General features: G+C 37.5%; 3 protein-coding genes across 6 annotated transcripts in view; 1 reads left to right on the top strand and 2 right to left on the bottom strand.

Annotated features, from left to right (window-relative positions):
- The window catches only part of LOC132121358 (transforming growth factor beta-1-induced transcript 1 protein-like), a 120,999-nt gene extending 119,881 nt beyond the window's left edge, over positions 1-1,118 (bottom strand). For both annotated transcript variants that reach the window (XM_059530673.1, XM_059530674.1), the window contains exon 1: positions 557-1,118. In XM_059530673.1, the coding sequence (XP_059386656.1) occupies positions 557-569 (13 nt within the window). In that variant the 5' untranslated portion in view covers positions 570-1,118. The remainder of the gene's footprint in view (positions 1-556) is intronic.
- Positions 1,119-1,719: 601 nt separating this feature from the next.
- Positions 1,720-7,288, bottom strand: LOC132121349 (elongin-B-like). The gene is made up of 4 exons (XM_059530659.1): positions 7,144-7,288; positions 5,030-5,164; positions 3,637-3,745; positions 1,720-2,009 (listed from the first exon to the last, which is right to left on the bottom strand). The coding sequence occupies exons 1-4, from the start codon at positions 7,144-7,146 to the stop codon at positions 1,897-1,899; spliced, it is 360 nt and encodes a 119-aa protein (XP_059386642.1). The 5' UTR covers positions 7,147-7,288; the 3' UTR covers positions 1,720-1,896.
- The window catches only part of pkmyt1 (protein kinase, membrane associated tyrosine/threonine 1), a 62,327-nt gene continuing 50,243 nt past the window's right edge, over positions 6,423-18,506 (top strand). The window contains exons 1-5 of one of the 3 annotated variants that reach the window (XM_059530657.1): positions 6,423-6,440; positions 8,146-8,632; positions 10,389-10,626; positions 10,712-11,009; positions 11,436-11,542. In XM_059530657.1, the coding sequence (XP_059386640.1) occupies positions 8,264-8,632; positions 10,389-10,626; positions 10,712-11,009; positions 11,436-11,542 (1,012 nt within the window). In that variant the 5' untranslated portion in view covers positions 6,423-6,440; positions 8,146-8,263. Of the gene's footprint in view, positions 6,441-7,287; positions 7,345-8,145; positions 8,633-10,388; positions 10,627-10,711; positions 11,010-11,435; positions 11,543-18,506 lie in introns of those variants that run through there. The other 2 variants (XM_059530656.1, XM_059530658.1) reach the window with 2 other exon arrangements.

The raw sequence follows: 18,506 nt of genomic DNA, 5'->3' as shown, positions 1-18,506 counted from the left end.
ATTCTGTGTATACCCAAATTTGAACAGATGAGGATTTGTAAAAATATAAAATATTTCCAATCCTCAGAATGAATTTTCCAAATGAAAGTTTTGCGGTGGCCATTTTACAAAGTTTGTCTAAGTGAAAGGGCGGGTGTTTCTTCATAGGATCCATTAAAGTCTTTATATAGGCTAGTCCTTAAACGTTACCAGATGTGGGCTGACATAAGATGCCTGCTGGTATTAAATACACGTGTCATCTGATAACTAACAAAAAGAACTTATGTGTGGACATACCTAATAAATTAGGCTGTATAATTATTTCGGACGGTGTGCGCTTCTGTTTTCAAACTGCAGCCAGGAGTTTGGCTCCTTCACCGTCTAGGCTAGCTAATCTTTATCTCGAGTTAATCTAATGTTATATATATAGATTTTCAATAATTTTCTAGACAAAAAACGAAACGAGACCCTTTCGCAAGCTTTTTCACTGTACCTATCCATCATATACATTGCAGCGATGTAAAGTTATTCAAGGAAAAATTAGGAAACGTGCCATAAATAATTAGACATTACATACCTAAATCGTCCATCAGTTAAAGAAAAATGAAAAAAAAAAAATCTAATTAGTATGACTTCCCGATGAAAGAAAAATGATTATATCTAAGAAATATGTATGGTAATGTCTTTTTCCTGCGTGCCCCGAAGTTTCCAGGCTGGGAGTTGTCCTCAGACTATGCCGTTTTCTTATTCCATAGGACGTAACGGTTCAGAGGGGCGGAACTAGTTACATTTCCAGCCCATATTTGGGATTAAAAATTGCGCATTTGTTGTTCATAATGTTGATACCGACTGCAAGGAAATTACAATAATAAATTATGTACTGTATAAAAATATACTTGAATGCATAAGAGGTAAAAAAAAAAAAACAACAACAAAAAACAACACCACCAGGATGCGTCCTCAATAGATGTTTTTTTTCCCCCCTCCTTCCTTTTATATGTACGACAGGGTAATAAGTGATAATTCATTACAACATTATCGGCTTAGTATTATTTAACTCATAAAAGCTGATTTTAGCACAGTTGGCCTAATTAATTGGCTTACTTGCTAATACAAATCTTAGGACAGTAACTAAAAAAAAAAGATGTTTTTGAACATGTATTATGATAAAAAAAAAATATATATACATATACACACACACACACATATATATATACACACACAAATAAAAACATTGGAAAATAATGTGGGAGGGGGAGAAAAGGAGGGATTTAGTACCATGGTATAAAGTTAAAGAATTATGGCATCACCACAGTACTAGTTTTTACAGAGCAAGGTTACACTTCCAAGTCTAAAACTACAACTATGTTTATATACTATAAAGCCGTTACATGCGCTAAGAAATAAATTCCACTTTATAAAATAAAAAATTAATAATTAAATGCAACACATGTTTTGGTCGTTTTTAGTGTGCAGTCCTTCAAAGACAATTGGTCTAAAAACACTGCACACAGTGGTGAATGTGTTGTTACACAACCGCAAATATGCTTTGGTCTGAATGCAAATGCAATGCAAGTCCAAACAACCACAATCAGAATCAAGAAAAAAAAATGCACGGGAGATCAACAGGGAAGGATAAAACAAAAATTTAAAGCAATCTTCATCAAAAGAAAACACAATAACAGGTTTACTGCACAAATTCATGTCAAAATGTTAAAACTGAAACAGTCCAAAAAATAAAATATAAATAACAAACTTATTTGTTAGTGTTTCTCTGGACATTTATTACTGGCTTAGTTCAATGGTTAGTGGCAGCCAGACTTCAAATGTTCATCTGCAGCATCTTTACGTCAGGTATCAGTCCCCACTTTGCTCCGCTTCAGTACACTCCTGATACTCTAGTCATTAATGTGCAGCTCATTGCACTGACTGTTCATTGGCTGTACTGCCACAGTCCTGTGGTTTCATAACATCAGGAAGTTCAGGAGGGCTGGAAAATGGTTCCACCTGCAGGGGCTCAAATGCATCATCTGTGGAAGGATGGTGGGGGAAAATTGAATTAGTGAGGTGTTTTTCTTTGCGTGTTTGTCATTTAAGAATATATGAATACAGTTTACCCAAAAACATTTTTTTAAAAGCTCAATGTGAAAGGAAATATCCGTTTAACCATTAATTTGAATGAAATACTTTAAATTAACATCACAATTGTACAACATAATTGTTAAAACACATCATATAGTAGTCAAGAAAAAATGTCTTATTCTAATTAAGACTGGTCATCCATTTTGACAACACATGGCCCGCAAAAAATTTTACTCACTGCATCAAATCCCCCATATGTGACCGTGGACCACAAAACCTTGAGTCCAGATTTTCAAATAGTTGCATCTCAGCCAAATGTTGTCCGATCCTAATAAACTTAAATGGAAAGCTTATTTATTCAGCTTTCTGATGATCTATAAATCTCAATTTCAAAAAAGTTATGCTTGGTGACTGGTTTTGTGGTCTAGGGTCACATAAACTTACATTGAAGGGACCCAAGTCAAATCTAGAAACCAAAATATCTTGGGGGTGGGCTCTTAATTAGGTTAGTAAGCCACTTACCAACCACATTGAATTCCTTAGAAATAATTGCAATAAAATAAGTAAATTTTAGCCACTGATATAATGATAATAAAATAGCAAATTAAGTACACCCTTAAAAAACTATGAAATTTTAGTACTATTAAAAGGCCCTGGTATACTTCAAACGAAATGGAAGACCGAACTGATATGACGTCATTTCAAACAAAATCAGGCCGAAAAAAATAGTTTTGAGTTCATATCGGCAGTTCGAAACAGCTCACCAAAATCTAACTTTCTGGGTGAGTTTGTTTTGGCTCCTAAACACCTTTGAGCTGGCACTGATCCATGGCGGTTACGCAATCAGTGGGAGTGTTCTTAAACTCCACCTTCTTTGATGTGTGATTTTTTTTCCCCCAGTTCGTTGCTCATTCTGTGGAGGTCCTAAAGGAGGCAACATCTCCTGAATACACTGGAGTGTTGAATAGCTATAGCTATATACAGCTATACAAATATATCCGCACCTGTACTAATCGCTCATACAGTAAATGAAATGCCAAATGAGTATACAATAAACCGTTGTTTTTATCAAAAGTAAATCATGACACCACACAAAATATTAAAAGGTGTAACAATTTATCCAGTTTAATAAAATAAATGAACACTAAGGGAACACGTTAGGTAAAAAAAAAACAAAAAACATTTTGTTTAGCCTGAATGCACTGTATATCGCTTTGGATAAAAGCGGCTGATAAATGTAATGTAAATGTTTTGTATAGGCGTGAATGTCGCAACACATTTACATTAATATACACCCCGCCTCAAGCAGCACGGGGGTGTTGGAAAGTTTGTTAAAAGTATACCATCACTCAAACTTTTCGAACTGCTTTTTGCCCCGAAACGAAGAACAAAACATTTGTTTTAAGTATATCGGGCCCTTTAAGACATTTAAAAAAAGATAAAAAAAACTGATAAATAGATAAAACTAGAGAGTGCACGAGTACTTAAGTATTTGGAAGTGACAGCAATGATAAATGATGTAAATGTTAATCGTGTGACTTAAAAAAAAATTGTTTTGTAGTTTATGACACACACCACTGATACGAAAGGCCAGTCCTACAGTCGCAGGAGCCTGTGGTCTGGCTGTCTGATTTGTGAAGCCGCAGTCTCCTAGTGTCTTACTGTCTTCTAGAGGCTGCTCATCCTGAAACACAATATCGTAACTAAAACAGAAAAACCTGTAATTTCAGTCATTCTACAATACTTGAAGGTTAATATATATTAGGGGTGGAATGGTACACAGACGTCACGGTTCGGTATGCACCTTGTTTCGGGGGTCACAGTTTGATACAATTTCGACACAAAATAAATATAAATAAAAAAATATATACTATGTTTGGTTTCTTTTCATTTATTTTGAACAGACAGTGGTACAAATTAACAACAAAAAAATAACTACTAAATATTATTACATACAAGGAATAAATTCTTGAAATTGATCTAGTTTACAGATAAACAAAGGGAAAAAAAAACAGTGCTCAGTTTTTGTGCAGTTCACATATTTATGTGCAATAAGGGACTTTCATGTGCAGTACAATTTATTATTACATATTAATACTAGATTAGTGTGAAACATACTATGTAACTACTGTAATTATCATCATAATACTGGAATTATTATACACAATTTCATTTCATTCTATTGCACAATTAATTTTACATTTGATCAAAACTAACATTTTTATTAGTATAGTCTTTATCATTATTTGTGTGTGTGTATATATATATATATATAGTTTTCATTGTGTGTACACAAATAAAATAGGACCTTTATTAACTGATGCATTTTTAATAAGACAATAAGTGTTTAAAGTTTATTCTGCTGGTGCAAGGAACAGTTGAAGTGATCACGACACACACAAAACACATCAGTTCCAGAATTGCTAACTTGACAGCGTAGTTGGTTCATCAAAATAAAATACTGTGAATTAAACATCAGCGTGCCCTCCTCTGTGTCACCGTTGGAACGCGACTGAAACACAAAGCCTAAAATTTACATAATAAATAGTAGTTTGGCATTCAGATACGTTACGTCGCAAATATAAAAATATTATGGAATATTTGGGATTGTACCGAATGGGCGAGGTAGGATACACGAACACAAAGCAAATAGTAGTATTTCGCAAATAGTTCAGTGCACAAGCCTTTAAAGTCTGTGTGAGAGACGCTTTCAGAATTAGCACATGGTCACTGTCTAGTGGGCTTTCAAATGCGCAACTCACGTGACGGCATTCGCTGTTCTTCTGCTGGCGGCCGGTTATTAAAAAGCGCTGAATTGCTGCGGGCGCCCCCTTCAGGATTGGGTGTGAAGTGTCTGTATTCGTCGTAAGGTCTCATGTACCGATCTGAGAGGTCCATACCATGACGGTTCGGTACGAATACATGTATCATTCCACCCCTAATATATGTAATATAAAAGGGGCCAAACCTTGTACAGTCTCTGTTCCTCAGCGGACCGCTTCAGAATGCCCTCCACAATGCATTTTAACTCATAGACAGTTGTGGATTCTTTGGCGTCTGTGAAGATTGTGGTTTTGCGATGCCTGATCATTAAGAACACATCCTAGACAATGGTGTGGGGATTAGTTAGTCAGCTTCCAACAACAGCATGCAGTGATTTGAGTGGTTGGACTATGCATTTAAGGCATGTATCTTTAAAAACGAATAATATTTTTAATCTTTAGTTTGATCCTGTGTGTCTAATTATCCAACTGTCTCCGCTATGAGTTCAAATACACCTCGTTCTGATCCCTCTCCCTTTTTCCAACAAGTGGAAATAAAGTTCCTTAAAAGCTACTTAACAGACCTATGACTGCAATTTGATGCGGTGTTCTTGATCATTGGCTCCTTTGCTGGCCCTTTGAGGGACACTTTACTGATCAGCAGATTCAGTATGGTTAGGGGCAGGTGTAGGGGTGGGATTTAGGGAAGGGGACAAATAAGGTCCCAAAAAGGCAGTATCGGTTGCAAAGTAGCATTTAACACTACTTACACTTAATAGCATCTGACTACCATTTACATTATTATCCATAAAAGATAAGTTATTTTAACTTACTGCAAATTGGTATTTAAGGCAAAATAACATATTTGATAGTTGTGTAAACTCTGTAATAGCATACAGATAAGAAGTGTGGTATAGTGAGGTACAATGGTGCAAAAAGGATATCAAAAGGCAATATCTTAGTTGCTCAGAGGTGCTTCTAGTTACCCCACGCGGCCCCAGTAGTAGACGCATTAATAATCACTCATCTAGTCTGGGGGTCTTATCTAATAATGTTCGAAAAGAGGCCCACAACCTAGGTGTAATTTATGACTCTGAACTGTCCTTGGATGCCCAAGTGACTAAAGTGGTGCATTCGTACTTTGCACAACGGAGGAAGCTAACAAAGATTAAGCCATTTCTTTCTTTTGTAGATTTAGAAAAGGTCATTCATGCTTTTATCTCTTTCAGACTTGATTATTGTAATGCAATTTATTCTGGTATTGGCAGGCAAAACCTCCAAAGACTGCAGCTGATTCAAAATGCCACGGCTAGCCTTTTAACACATACTAAGAAAAGAGGCCACATTACACAAATTATTGCTGTTCTTCACTGGTTGCCTGTGACTTTCAGAATTTATTTTATACTGCTTGTTTTTAAAGCTTTGAAGGGTCAGGCTCCTACCTATATTTGTGATTTGTTAACTTCTTATGAGCTTGATCGATGTTTGATATCATCTGGTAGGTCCCTATTAATGTTTACAATATCTTGACTTGTCACTGAAGGTGACCGCCCTTTTGTTGTCCATGTCCCTAAGTTGTGGAACTTCCTGGCTGGGGATCTTAAGCAGGCAAGCAAGGTATCGTCTTTTAAATCTTTTTAAGACTCACTTTTATTGTATGGCTTTTTCTTAACCTTGATGGTATTTGTTGTACGGATAAATCTTTTTATTGTAAAGCACTTAGTAACTTTGTTTTGAAAGGTGCTATACAAAAATAAATAAATCACACAGTATTTTTATGTATGCCTTGATACTGAAAGATTAGTACATGTAAATCTGCATCGTCTGCTACATAGCTGTTACTATACTGTGAATTTTACCCTATAAAGTCTAGAATTTTACCACGGCTGGAGCGCTATACTGACCAATAAGAACTCGGGACTGCAACTAGTTTTATAACTTCTTCTCTTCGAGCTAATCTCAAATGGATATTCACCCGCGCGGCCTTATTTACAAAAGGCAATTTGAGCTATCTGGCACCCATAATCCAAACACAGTCAGCCTGTAAAGGATCAATCAAAGAGCGACAGTGAATCAAAAATAATGAACGCTAGAAATTTCTGAACGATTGTCACAAAAATAATGTAACGTTATAATATACTATAGCGAGATGTTCCCTGTCTTACGACTTATTTCACAATAACAGAAATAAAAAATAACGATAAATACTTAATTGATTTTACCTAAAACAAGACCGTTACCACGGGTACAAAAAAAATAAACAAACAAATAAATAGAAGAGGTGCGCATTTCAACAACAACAACAAAAAGTTCTTCTCACCATTTCAGCGGTTCCGTAGTCACCATTCACCGCCTCAGAACTCGTCGCCACTATCCCACAATGCACCAAGACCGCGCATTGTGCTACGTCATCGCCCGCTCATGAAGTATTTGAACGCGTGTGGCGCGAGATATCACGGATGATTATGATTTAGTGATTAGTAGAAAATGACTATCTGAACAACCAGGAGCAAAACATAATGTAAGTAACGTTACATAACATTTGTTAAACATAATGTAACGCTAGGTGTATGAGTGTTTGTGGCGGAGGAAGAGCCCGTTAAAGAAGTGACGTTTTTAGGGTTAATTTATTTGCTGAATAAACAGTAACGTTAATTCCTCGTATATTATCGTAACTGCTTTAGATAATAATGTTTATTATTTGAATGCACGTAATCAGATGTTGTCAAATCAGTGTTTGTATTATGTGTCGATGTGCAGTAACACACATTTTGTAAATATTATTTGAAATATCCTCCTGAATGATTACGTTATTAATTTGGTACGTTATACTGATCACAATGGATACAGTAATTTGTACCACAGAGTAACGTTTACGTTACTGGTTTATTTTTTCCCAATAATATCTAGTTTGTAGGATGGTTGCAATGATAGATGATAAATAATGTGTTGGACATTTATCACAGTAACGCATGTTATTCTCTGGTGTACATGGTGTTTTATGTAAATGTACAAACTATAATAGTTAAATGGTAACCATTATGGTTTGCATCAAGATAAAATAATTTTTTTGCTCACAAAAATACAATGCTATTGCCTTGTTTTGGTAACGTTAATGGTCATTATTCAGAATCACAGTACCATCTGATATCATCAAATTACCATTTTACTTTCACAATATTTATAAGGGTACTTTAAAGATACAGTTAACTTAGTTATCAATGCTGGAAGTATACTTTGTTTTCGAAATGTGATTTCATTATTCTTATATTTTATACCATAATGATTATATCATAACACACCATCTCGTGTTTTGTTATAGGTTAGTGCGTATTGATGTGGAACATCAGCGAGCCAGCATTCACAGTTCCTTAAACTGAAATGTCTTCTGAAAATTTGTTGAGCCTGCAATAGCATTTGAAGAACTGAAAGTATTTCCTATGTCGGCTCCCCATCAGACATCAGTAGTCAGCACACCTCTCCCTATACCCACCCATTTCTCTCATGCCCAGCAGTCATTTTCCCTAAAGAAACGGAGATGTCCCTTCTCTTCCTCATCATCTTCCTCCCTGTCTCCTCCACGGTCATTATGTCATTCTTTACCACCACGACCTCCATCTAAAGGATGCCCTCCACTCAGTCGAGTGTTCCACCACCGCCCCACTCCGTGGACTCCCCTGTCGCGCTCCCTTATAGAGTCACCCCCTCCTCGATCCGTGTACAATCCATCCCGACCCCAGACCTTTTTCGACCAGTGTTTTACCAATCTGGGCCTGATTGGACGAGGTTCCTTTGGTGAAGTTTTCAAGGTGAGACACACTAGATGCCATCTGAGGATTTATATGAAATAGCATACTACCATCCTTTATATTTCCAGTTAGAACTCATGTCAGCCACCATCTTTTTCTGCCAAATTGTCTGGGCAATTTTTACATAAAATTTGTTTAAATGAAGTAAGTGTATTTATTTTTTTTAAATGCTATCTAGACATGATTTGTTTACAGGTGCATCTAAACAAATAGAATATCATGGAATAGTTCTTTATTTTTTTGTAATTTAATTTAAAAAAGCAAACGTTCTTAAATTCTAGATTAAATGCACACAAACTGAAATATTTCAAGAGTTTTGTGTTTTAATTCTGATGGTTATGACTTTAAAATAATTTTAATTATCTCAAATATCAATCAAAACAACATTTACAAAACAGAAATGTTCAATATCTCCAAAGCAGGTTTAATTGTGCACTTAATGCTTGGTTGGGGATCCTTTTGCACAAATTACTGCTTCAATGTGGCGTGGCATTGAGGCGATCAGCCTGTGGCACTGCTGAGGTGTTATTGGAGCCAAGGTTGCTTTGATAGTGGCCTTCGGCTCCTCTATATTTTTTGTCAGATGTTACTTATCTTCCTCTTCACAATACCCCATAGATTCTCTGTGTGATACAGGTTAGGTGAGTTGGCTGGCCAATCAAGCATAGTAATATAATGGTCAGCAAACCACTTGGATTTGGTTTTGGCACTGTGGGCAGGTGCTAAAGTCCTGCTGCAAAATGAAATCAGCATCTCCACGAAGCTTGTCAGCAGATGGAAGCATAAGGTGCTTCAAAATCTCCTGGTAGATGGCTGCATTGACTTTGGACTTGATAAAACACAATGGACCAACACCAGCAGATGCCACGGCACCCAAATCATCACTGACTTCAGAAACTTCACACTGGACTTTGGATTGTGTGCCTCTCTTCCTCCAGACTCCAGACCTTGAATTCCAAATGAAATGCTAAATTTACTTTTATCTAAAAAGAGGACTGTGGACCACTGAGCAACAGTCCAGTTCTTTTTCTCCTTACCCCAGGTGAAATGCTTCTGACATTATTTCTGTGAAGCTATCCCAAGTACTTGAATCTGCTTTTCCTGACAATCTTCCCAGGGCTGTGGTCATCCCTGTTGCTTTTGCACCCTTTCCTACCACACTTTTTCCTTCCAGTCAACCTTCCATGAATATATTTGAATACAGCACTCTGTGAACAGCCAGCCCTTTCAGCAATGACCTTCTGTGGCTTACCCTCCTTGTGGAGGGTGTTGATGATTGTCTTTTGGACAACTGTCAATTCAGTAGTCTTCCCCATAATTGTGGTTGCATGTTCTAAACTAGCCCAAGAGGTACCCAGTATTTATACTCAAAATTAATCAAACTAATCAAGCTCAAAATGAAATGGAACATAAAATTTTTTTGAGATACTGAATTTTTAATTTTCTTAAGCTGAAAGTCATAACTATCAAAATAAAAAAATAAAAAAAACTCTTGAAATATTTCAGTTTGTGTGCAATTAATCTAGAATATAAGAAAGTTTGCTTTTTTTAAATTAAATTACAAAAAATAAAGACCCTTTCCATGATATTTTACATTTTTAAGATGCACCTGTAAGTAAATGTGAACTACACATGCACATTAAACTGATACAAATAAAATGGATGAATTTTTAGATAATGGGGATTTTTCAAGATAATATCAAGATTTATTTATCAATGAATACACTAATGGCAATGTGATCTTTATGTCTGTCAGGTGGTGTGTCTTTTGGATGGCTGTCAGTATGCTGTCAAACGTTCAGTGCAGCGTTTCCGTGGTGAGGTTGAACGAGCAAGAAGCATTGCTGAGGCTTGGAATCATGAGGGACTGCACCCACACCCTTATGTGCTTGGCTTCATTGCGGCTTGGGAGGAGGCTGGTCACCTCTACATCCAGACTGAACTCTGCTGTACCAGCCTACTGCTATACGCTGAGGAAACGCCTTTTCACACTGGTAAACAGCACACTACACAAGAAAGAAATTCTCTTTTTGTATGACGGACGTATGTTACTGAGGCAAAGTTTGTGTGTTGTGCTAGGTGAGACAAGTGCCTGGATGTACCTGTGTGACATGCTTTCAGCACTTGATCACTTGCATGCTCATGGGTTTGCACACCTGGATATCAAACCAGCGAATATTTTCATTACTAAGTCTGGACGGCTCAAACTTGGAGATTTTGGCTTGTTGATCAAGCTTCCTACAGATGTCCAAAAACAAGTGAGAGAGGGAAAGAGAGAAATGGAGACAGAGAAGGTTGATTTACAGGAAGGAGACCCCAGATATATGGCCCCTGAACTATTGAGAGGGGAGTATGGGACTGCCGCAGACATTTTTAGGTCAGTAAATGTTACTAAGTTACCGTATTTTTCGGGCTATAAGTCGCACCTAAGTATAAGTCTCATCAATCCAAAAATATGCCATGACGAGGAAAAAAACATATATAAGTCGCACTGGACTATAAGTCGCATTTATTTAGAACCAAGAACCAAGAGAGAAAACATTACCGTCTACAGCTGCGAGAGCGCCCTCTAGCGGCTGTAGACGGTAATGTTTTCTCTTGGTTCATTTCTCTCAGTTCATGTTAAATTAATTTTCATAAATAAGTCGCACCTGACTATAAGTCGGAGGACCAGCCAAACTGAAAAAAAGTGTGACTTATAGTCCGGAAAATACGGTAGTTATATTTAAACGCCAAAAGAAAGAACTGAATCGGTTATATTGTGATTTGTATAAAGAGATGTCTTTATTTTCTTCACTTTTAGTTTGGGTGTTTCTATCCTGGAGTTGGCCTGTAACATTGAGGTTCCTAAAGGAGGAGATGACTGGCAGCAGCTCAGAATGGGTCACTTACCAGCAGAATTCACTTATGGTACTGTACATTATTTAGGGCTGGGCAATATGGACAAAAATATATATCTCTGTATTTTTTTTTTTTACTCTGTCCGTTTGGCATGCATGCGCGTGGCGGCGCACGTTCTAAAAGAAGTTTAGCGGAGAATCGCAATGCACAATGCTCAAACGTTTCTGACATCAAAATGAAAATATTTCCATGACTTTCTAACATTTAGATGGAGAATATACTTGTGAAATGTAAGTTATGCATTTAGAAAAACAGCACATCTCAAATGCATTAAACAGTGCGTCTCTGTCAGCAGCACATGCAGTCTTTCTGTCAGAGCCGCTTTAAACATAAACTATATACCATCTTAGAAGTTTTTTTAAGCCCTTAATATAAATCTTGTCACATATTTAGAAAAAAATGGTTTATGCACTTTCTCCGCAGCAGCTCAGTCTGTGTCTTAAAGATATATTTTTGATAAAAGTTAAGACTCATCCACGCCGTCCTTAAATGTCTCATTTAAACAAGCCCCCACATGTCTATGTTACAACACTGTCCAAATGTTCATGCAAAGAAAGAAGGCATAACTTTGATTCTCGCTGTAGTATTGTTGGCGCCACTTACGTCGTGGAGACACTGTGTTTCGTTGTGAAAGAGGAACTACTTTGTTTCGTCTTCCAAAAGAGGACTCAACTAGAAATCAGTGGTTAAGTTGTATTTATATCACTGTTCCTGAACAGTTCATCCCAAATATTCAGATGTATGCAGCACATTTTACAGAGGACTGTTTCCTGAAATTGGGGCAATTCCAAATTTGCAAGTCATCTTTATTTATATAGCACTTTTAACAACACAGATTGTGTCAAAGCACTTTTGGTATTAAATAGGAAAATAGTGTGTCAATAATGCAAAATGACAATAGTAAACACTCAATTATCATCATTGAATTCCGTGATCTCATCATCCAGCTCAGTTCAGTTTAAATAGCATCTTTGCAATCAAGTCAACGGTATCGCTGGATATTAAGTGTCCCAAACTAAGCCAGAGGTGACAGTTGGCAAGCAACCATAGCTCCATCGGTAGCAGAATGGAGAAAAAACCTTGGGAGAAACCACGCTCAGTCAGGGGGCCAGTTCTCCTCTGCCCAGGCGTAACCAGCAGTTCAGTTCCAGGCTGCAGCAAAGTCATCTGGTTCCTGTGGTCGTTTCCCGTTAGCTGTCTAGGAGACAAGGTAATCTAGTTGTCTTGGTCTATACTGAAATTCAGGGCTGTAGAGGTCATCTCTAGGTGCTGATCCAGTGTGTTTTGTGTAAACCAGGTTAAAGAGAGAGGTCTTTAATCTAGATTTAAACTGACAAGAGTGTGTCTGCCTCCTGTTAGATGGGTTATTCCATAGTTTTGATGCTGAATAGGAAAAGGATCTGCTGCCCGCAGTTGATTTGAAATTCTAGGCATTATCAAATTGCACGAGTTTTGTAAATGCAGCGGATGTGGAGAGTTATAATACAATAAAAGTTCCTTCAATACTGGGGTGCTTAACCACTCAGGGCTTTATAAGTAATAAGCAGATGATAAGAGCAGGTCATTTGTAACTCTAAGGAGAGCAGTCTCAGTACTATGATACGGTCTAAATCCTGACTGGAAATCCTCACAGATACCATTTTTCTCTAAGAACAAATATAATTGTGAGGATACTACCTTTTCTAGTATCTTGGACCGAAAAGGGAAATTTAAGATCGGTCTATAATTAGCTAGTTCTTTGGGGTCAAGTTGTGTTTTTTTGATGAGAGGCTCAATAACAGCCAGTTTGAAGGTTTTGGGGATTAATTACAATGAGGGATTAATAATAGTCAGAAGAGGATCTATGACTTCTGGAAGCACCTCTTTTAGGATCTTAGATGGAATAGGGTCTAACATACATGTTGTTGGTTTAGATGATATAACAAGTTTATACAATTCTTCCTCTCCTATAGTAGAGAATGAGTGGAACTGTTCCTCAGGGGATCTATAGTGCACTTTCTGATGAGATACTGTAGGTGAAAGCTGCATGGTTACAATTGTATCTCTAATAGTATCGATTTTAGAAGTAAAGAAGTTTATTAAAGATGTCATTACTGCTGTGATGGGAAATGTCAACACTTGTTGATGCTGCATTATGGTCCAAGTGCAAGTCTCGTGGGCCGCACGCATGTAATTTACATATTACGTCACAAATACAAACCAACCTGATTTATAATATTATAGCCTAAATATTATGATATCTAATTGATTAGATTCATTGAAATAAATAAATAATTCTACTCCCCTTTCTACTCTCGTCAGTTTGCACTTCATCATGTGTCTCTGATTTTTCCTCATTGCTCTGTCCTGCATTGTCTGGTTGACTGTTTTCCTTTCTTTCTGCCTTTCCTGTGGGAACTCTAGTACAGTGGTTTAGATGATACCAGGTTGTGCTTCCTTCCACTTGGACTGCTTTTGGAGTAGCTCTCACCACTGTGTAGGGTCCTTCTCTCCGGGGCTCATTCCATTTTCTCCGGAATACCCTCAGATAAACTTGGTCCCCTGGAACAACTGGACAGGCAGTCTCCAATTCCTCTCTGGGCTCTTTTCTTTTTTCCTGTAAATAGATAGCTTTATGTATGGCAGTTAATTTCTTCATATAAGAAAGAAGTTCCATTTGTAATTGTTCTAGAGGCGGTCCTTTATAGGGACCTCTACAATATGACACCGGCATGGGTCGACCCGTAAGCATTTCATGCGGTGTTAAATGCGTGTTCCTGTTAGTTTGCATGCGATAACTCATTAGTGCGAGCGGTAATGCATCAATCCAATTAAGTTTAGTACTTTCACATATTTTGTTTATTTTGGCCTTGATAACTCCATTAACCCTCTCCACTGACCCTTGTGATTGAGGTCTATAAACGCATACTAGTCTCTGTTTTATTCTTAATTGTTGCAATACTTGTTTCACAGTTTTTTGTATGAATGCCGACCCATTATCTGAACTTATTTCTGATGGAATCCCAAATCTAGGAATTACTTCTCTTGTTAGAAATTTGATTACCGTTCCTGCTCCTAGATCTGCGGATGGTACTGCCTCCACCCATCTGCTAAACCTGTCTATGATAACCAGCATGTATCTTTTGCCTTGTACACGCTTTATCATATCCACATAATCGCATACAAGATGTTGATGAATATGACCTATTGGTGTCACTATGCCTTTTCTTACATTGTATTTAGCACATACTTCACATGTGGACAAAAATTCATCCACCATTGCATATAAATAAGGAGACCAATATCCTTGCTGTTTAATTTTTCTTACTACTTCTCCCCTTGCACAATGGTCAAAACCATGTGCATCTGTAATAAGAATATTCAACAATGAATTAGGTGCAACAATGTGTCCTTCATGTGTACGCCAGATGTCCTGTAAGTCTTTTTTAGCTCCCCTTTGATGCCACATTGATTGTTCATAGGGGCCTGCTTGTTGTTGAATTCGAATAATGTCATCCAATTGAGGATGAGGTTTGATAAGTACAACAGGTGCTAATACTGCTACCTGACACCCTGAAGCTTTTTTAGCTTCTAAATCTGCTGCATTGTTTCCTTTAATGACATAGTCATTTCCCTTCTTGTGTGCTTGACATTTGATTATTGCTAGTCGTTTTGGTAGCATCATAGCAGAAATCAATTGCCCTATTTGTTCACTATGTTAGATGGGAGTCCCATCACTCTTTTTGAAACCTCTTTGTTTCCACACTGCTCCGAATAGATGACATACACCATGAGCATACGCTGAATCTATAAAAATGTTAGCAGTTTGTCCTTTTGCTAACTGACATGCAGTTGTGAGAGCTTTTAATTCTGCTAATTGAGCATAGCATGGCTGTACACAATGTTGTGATATTACAGATTCATATTCTTTTTTGTTTTTCTTCACTACTGAATATCCTGTATGATTTCCTTCGTGATCCCTAAAGCTAGAACCATCTACGAAGTAAGTAACTTCTGCTTCAGAAATAGGTGTTGATTCAAGATCTGGTCGTAATCTAGTAAATGCCAAGGACTCATTCACACACTCATGAGGTTCTCCTTCAAAAGCCAAAGGAATTAATTCAGCTGGATTAACTGTTTGGCATCTTTTAATGGTAACATCTGGATATGTGAGTAATGAGGAGTAGGCTAGAATTCGAGCTTGTGTCAGAACAAATTTCCCTTGTTCTATTAATTCCACAACTTTGTGATGGGTATATATACTCACTGGGTACCCCAAAGTTATTGTGGATGCTTTTTCATAAGCATAATACACTGCAGCTAAACCCTGTTGGTAACATGGTGGGTATCCCTGGGCTACATTGTCTAACTTTGTGCTGTAGTACGCTATAGGCTGTTTTTTCCTTCCACTGCAGGTTTCTTGCATCAATACAGCTGATGCATAACCATCAACTCTATTTGCCACATATAGATGAAACATTTTATCATATTCTGCCATTCCCACGGCAGGGGCCTGTTGTAATTCTTTTTTCATTGCTTCAAATGCTAGTAAGGCATCTGTGTTCCATTTTAATGGATTGCTTAAATGTTGTAATCCTGCTTGTTTCATCATTTCTCTCAAAGACCCTGTCTTTACTGCATAGTCTTCTATCCAGTCTGCACTAAAGCCAGTCATTCCTAAAAAAGTCATCATTTGTCCTACTGTCTGAGGTAACGGTGTTTTACTTATACCTTCTAACTGAGCTGGAGCTATAGCTCGTGTGCCAAATGCAATTAATCTTCCCAAGTATTCCACTTGAGGCTGGCAATACTGCAATTTGTTTTTAGACACCTTGTGTCCTCCTTGTGCTAATTTTGTCAACACCTTAATTGAATCTTTGTGACATTGTTCTAGTGTGGTAGAACAGATAATTAAATCATCCATGTATTGTAATAGTGTACCGTCTATTACGAGGTCTTCTAAATCAGCCTTAAGAATCTTGTTGAATATATGTGGTGAATGTTTATATCCCTGAGGAATTCTAGAATATGTGTATTGTTTATTTCCAAATGTAAATGCAAATAGATATCTACTCTCTTCTGCAAGCGGTACACTGAAGTAGGCAGAGCAAAGATCAATTACAGTAAAGTATTTGGCATCAGGAGGGACATTTGTCAGTAAAGTGTGCGGGTTTGGTACCTCAGCTGGCATATCTTCCGTTATTTCATTTATTGTTTGTAAATCATGAACAAGTCGCCATCTGTTTTTGTCTGATTTGATTACAGGCATAATTGGAGTGTTACAGTAACTAGTAGTTTCTATCAATACTCCTGCCTTCACTAAGCCTTCAATTGTGTCTTTTATTCCTGCTTCAGCATCTGCCCGTAAAGGATATTGTGCTTTTCTAGGTAGACGTGCATTTGGCTTAAGTTGATCTCTTACTGGATTTGCTGATTTTATTAATCCAATATCTGTGTCATGCTGAGACCATAGTTCAGTTGGTACCTGACACTCCATTTCCTTAAATAATTCAGTCTCAGTTGTGTTTATTAACTCAGATGCTGTAGTCATCTGTGTCTCTTTCTTTTGGCTGATAACTACTTCCTGTGGAATTCCCAGCAAACTGGTTGCACACAAAATTTTGATGTAATTTTTGTCAGCTGAATGAAAAATTAATGGGTTTTCTGTTGATTCCCATTTGCTTTGTTCGGCCCTTTTCATCATTGGTCCTAAATCTTTTGCTTCCCAACTTTTTCCTACATATACTGTAATATGCGGGACAGAGTTATTTACATTGAACCATTTTTTGACAAATTCACCTTCTGGTATGTTTAAAGCTGCTCTCTGTTTACTTATGATGATGTACTGGGAGACTATCTCAATCCGCTGTCCTTTTGTTTCTTTTTGCCATTTCTGTTCTATTTTTTCATCCCTTTCTTGATCATACATCATTGTGCAATGAAATTCAGACTTTGATAGCTGTGCTTCAGGTATCTGTGCTTCAATAAACTTTCCCCATTTATTGACTGTCTGTCTCACATCTTGTTCTATCTGTCCTATTCAATAAACATTTGCTTTTGGCTCTGCAACCATCATTTGTGTTTCTGTTCCTATTGCATTAATATATATTCCTTCTGGAGAACACCAAATTTGTAGTCCTAATTTACATAATGCATCTCTTCCTAACAAATTAATAGGAGTTTGATTAGATACCAGAATGGGCATTGTTATACTTTGATCTTTTGTTTGTAGACACACTGGAGCTGTTATGGGTATCAATTGCATTTTTCCCGAGAATCCTATCGTCTTTGCAAATTTTCCAGACATGGGGAGATGTGAAGCATATTTCAAATTAATGCAAGTTAGATTTACGCCCGTATCCATCATCATCGGAGTATCTTTTCCCTCTATTTTAATCTGCATAATAGGCTCTTGATCAGCTTTTGTTGATAAAATTGGAAGCTGACTCTCCCCTTTAGGATTCTCTGGGCACCCCTAATAGCCTGGATTGGGACCTCCCCAAGGGTTTACTGGACCCTGCACTGGACCCTGACTAGGCTGTTGCCAGCTCACCTCCCTTCCACCTTGAGGTTGCTGTGACCATTGACGAGTTGGACAGTCAGCTTTATTGTGCCCGGGCTGTCCACAGCCCCAGCACAGACTTGGAGGCATGCTTCTGCCTCTGCCTCTGCCTCTTTGACCTTGCTGTATGGGGTTTTTTCTCCATCCCATCTGTCCTGGCTGTTGAGTATAAACATTTATTATAGGCACAGAGTTCAAGTGTTCATTTGGAGGGACTGCTGTAAGTGGGCTTGACTGAAAAGTTGGTTGTGGAGCAATTACTGGAGGCATTATAGTCATTTGTTCGGCTGCTGCATTGGTTACTGAAGCTTGAATATTTTTCTTATTTTTCATTGTGAATTCTTCAAGCTGTAATTGAGTTAGTTTACGTTGTAACTCTTTCTCTTGACTTTTGAGTTTTTGTTCATTTTTTCTGTGTTGTTCCACTGCATG

This window comes from Carassius carassius, chromosome 39 (genome assembly GCF_963082965.1).
Source record: "Carassius carassius chromosome 39, fCarCar2.1, whole genome shotgun sequence".
Taxonomy (NCBI): domain Eukaryota; kingdom Metazoa; phylum Chordata; class Actinopteri; order Cypriniformes; family Cyprinidae; genus Carassius; species Carassius carassius.
This window is presented reverse-complemented; position numbering and strand designations above follow the sequence as displayed.

Bases quoted from the DNA above. Each gene is read 5' to 3' on its own strand.
- LOC132121349 (XM_059530659.1), bottom strand. The intron at 3,746-5,029 runs GTTTGGCCCCTT...ATTGTGTTTCAG, and splicing joins AGGAACAGAGACTGTACAAG to GATGAGCAGCCTCTAGAAGA. The intron at 2,010-3,636 runs GTGTGTGTCATA...ATCCTTCCACAG, and splicing joins ACTGGCCTTTCGTATCAGTG to ATGATGCATTTGAGCCCCTG.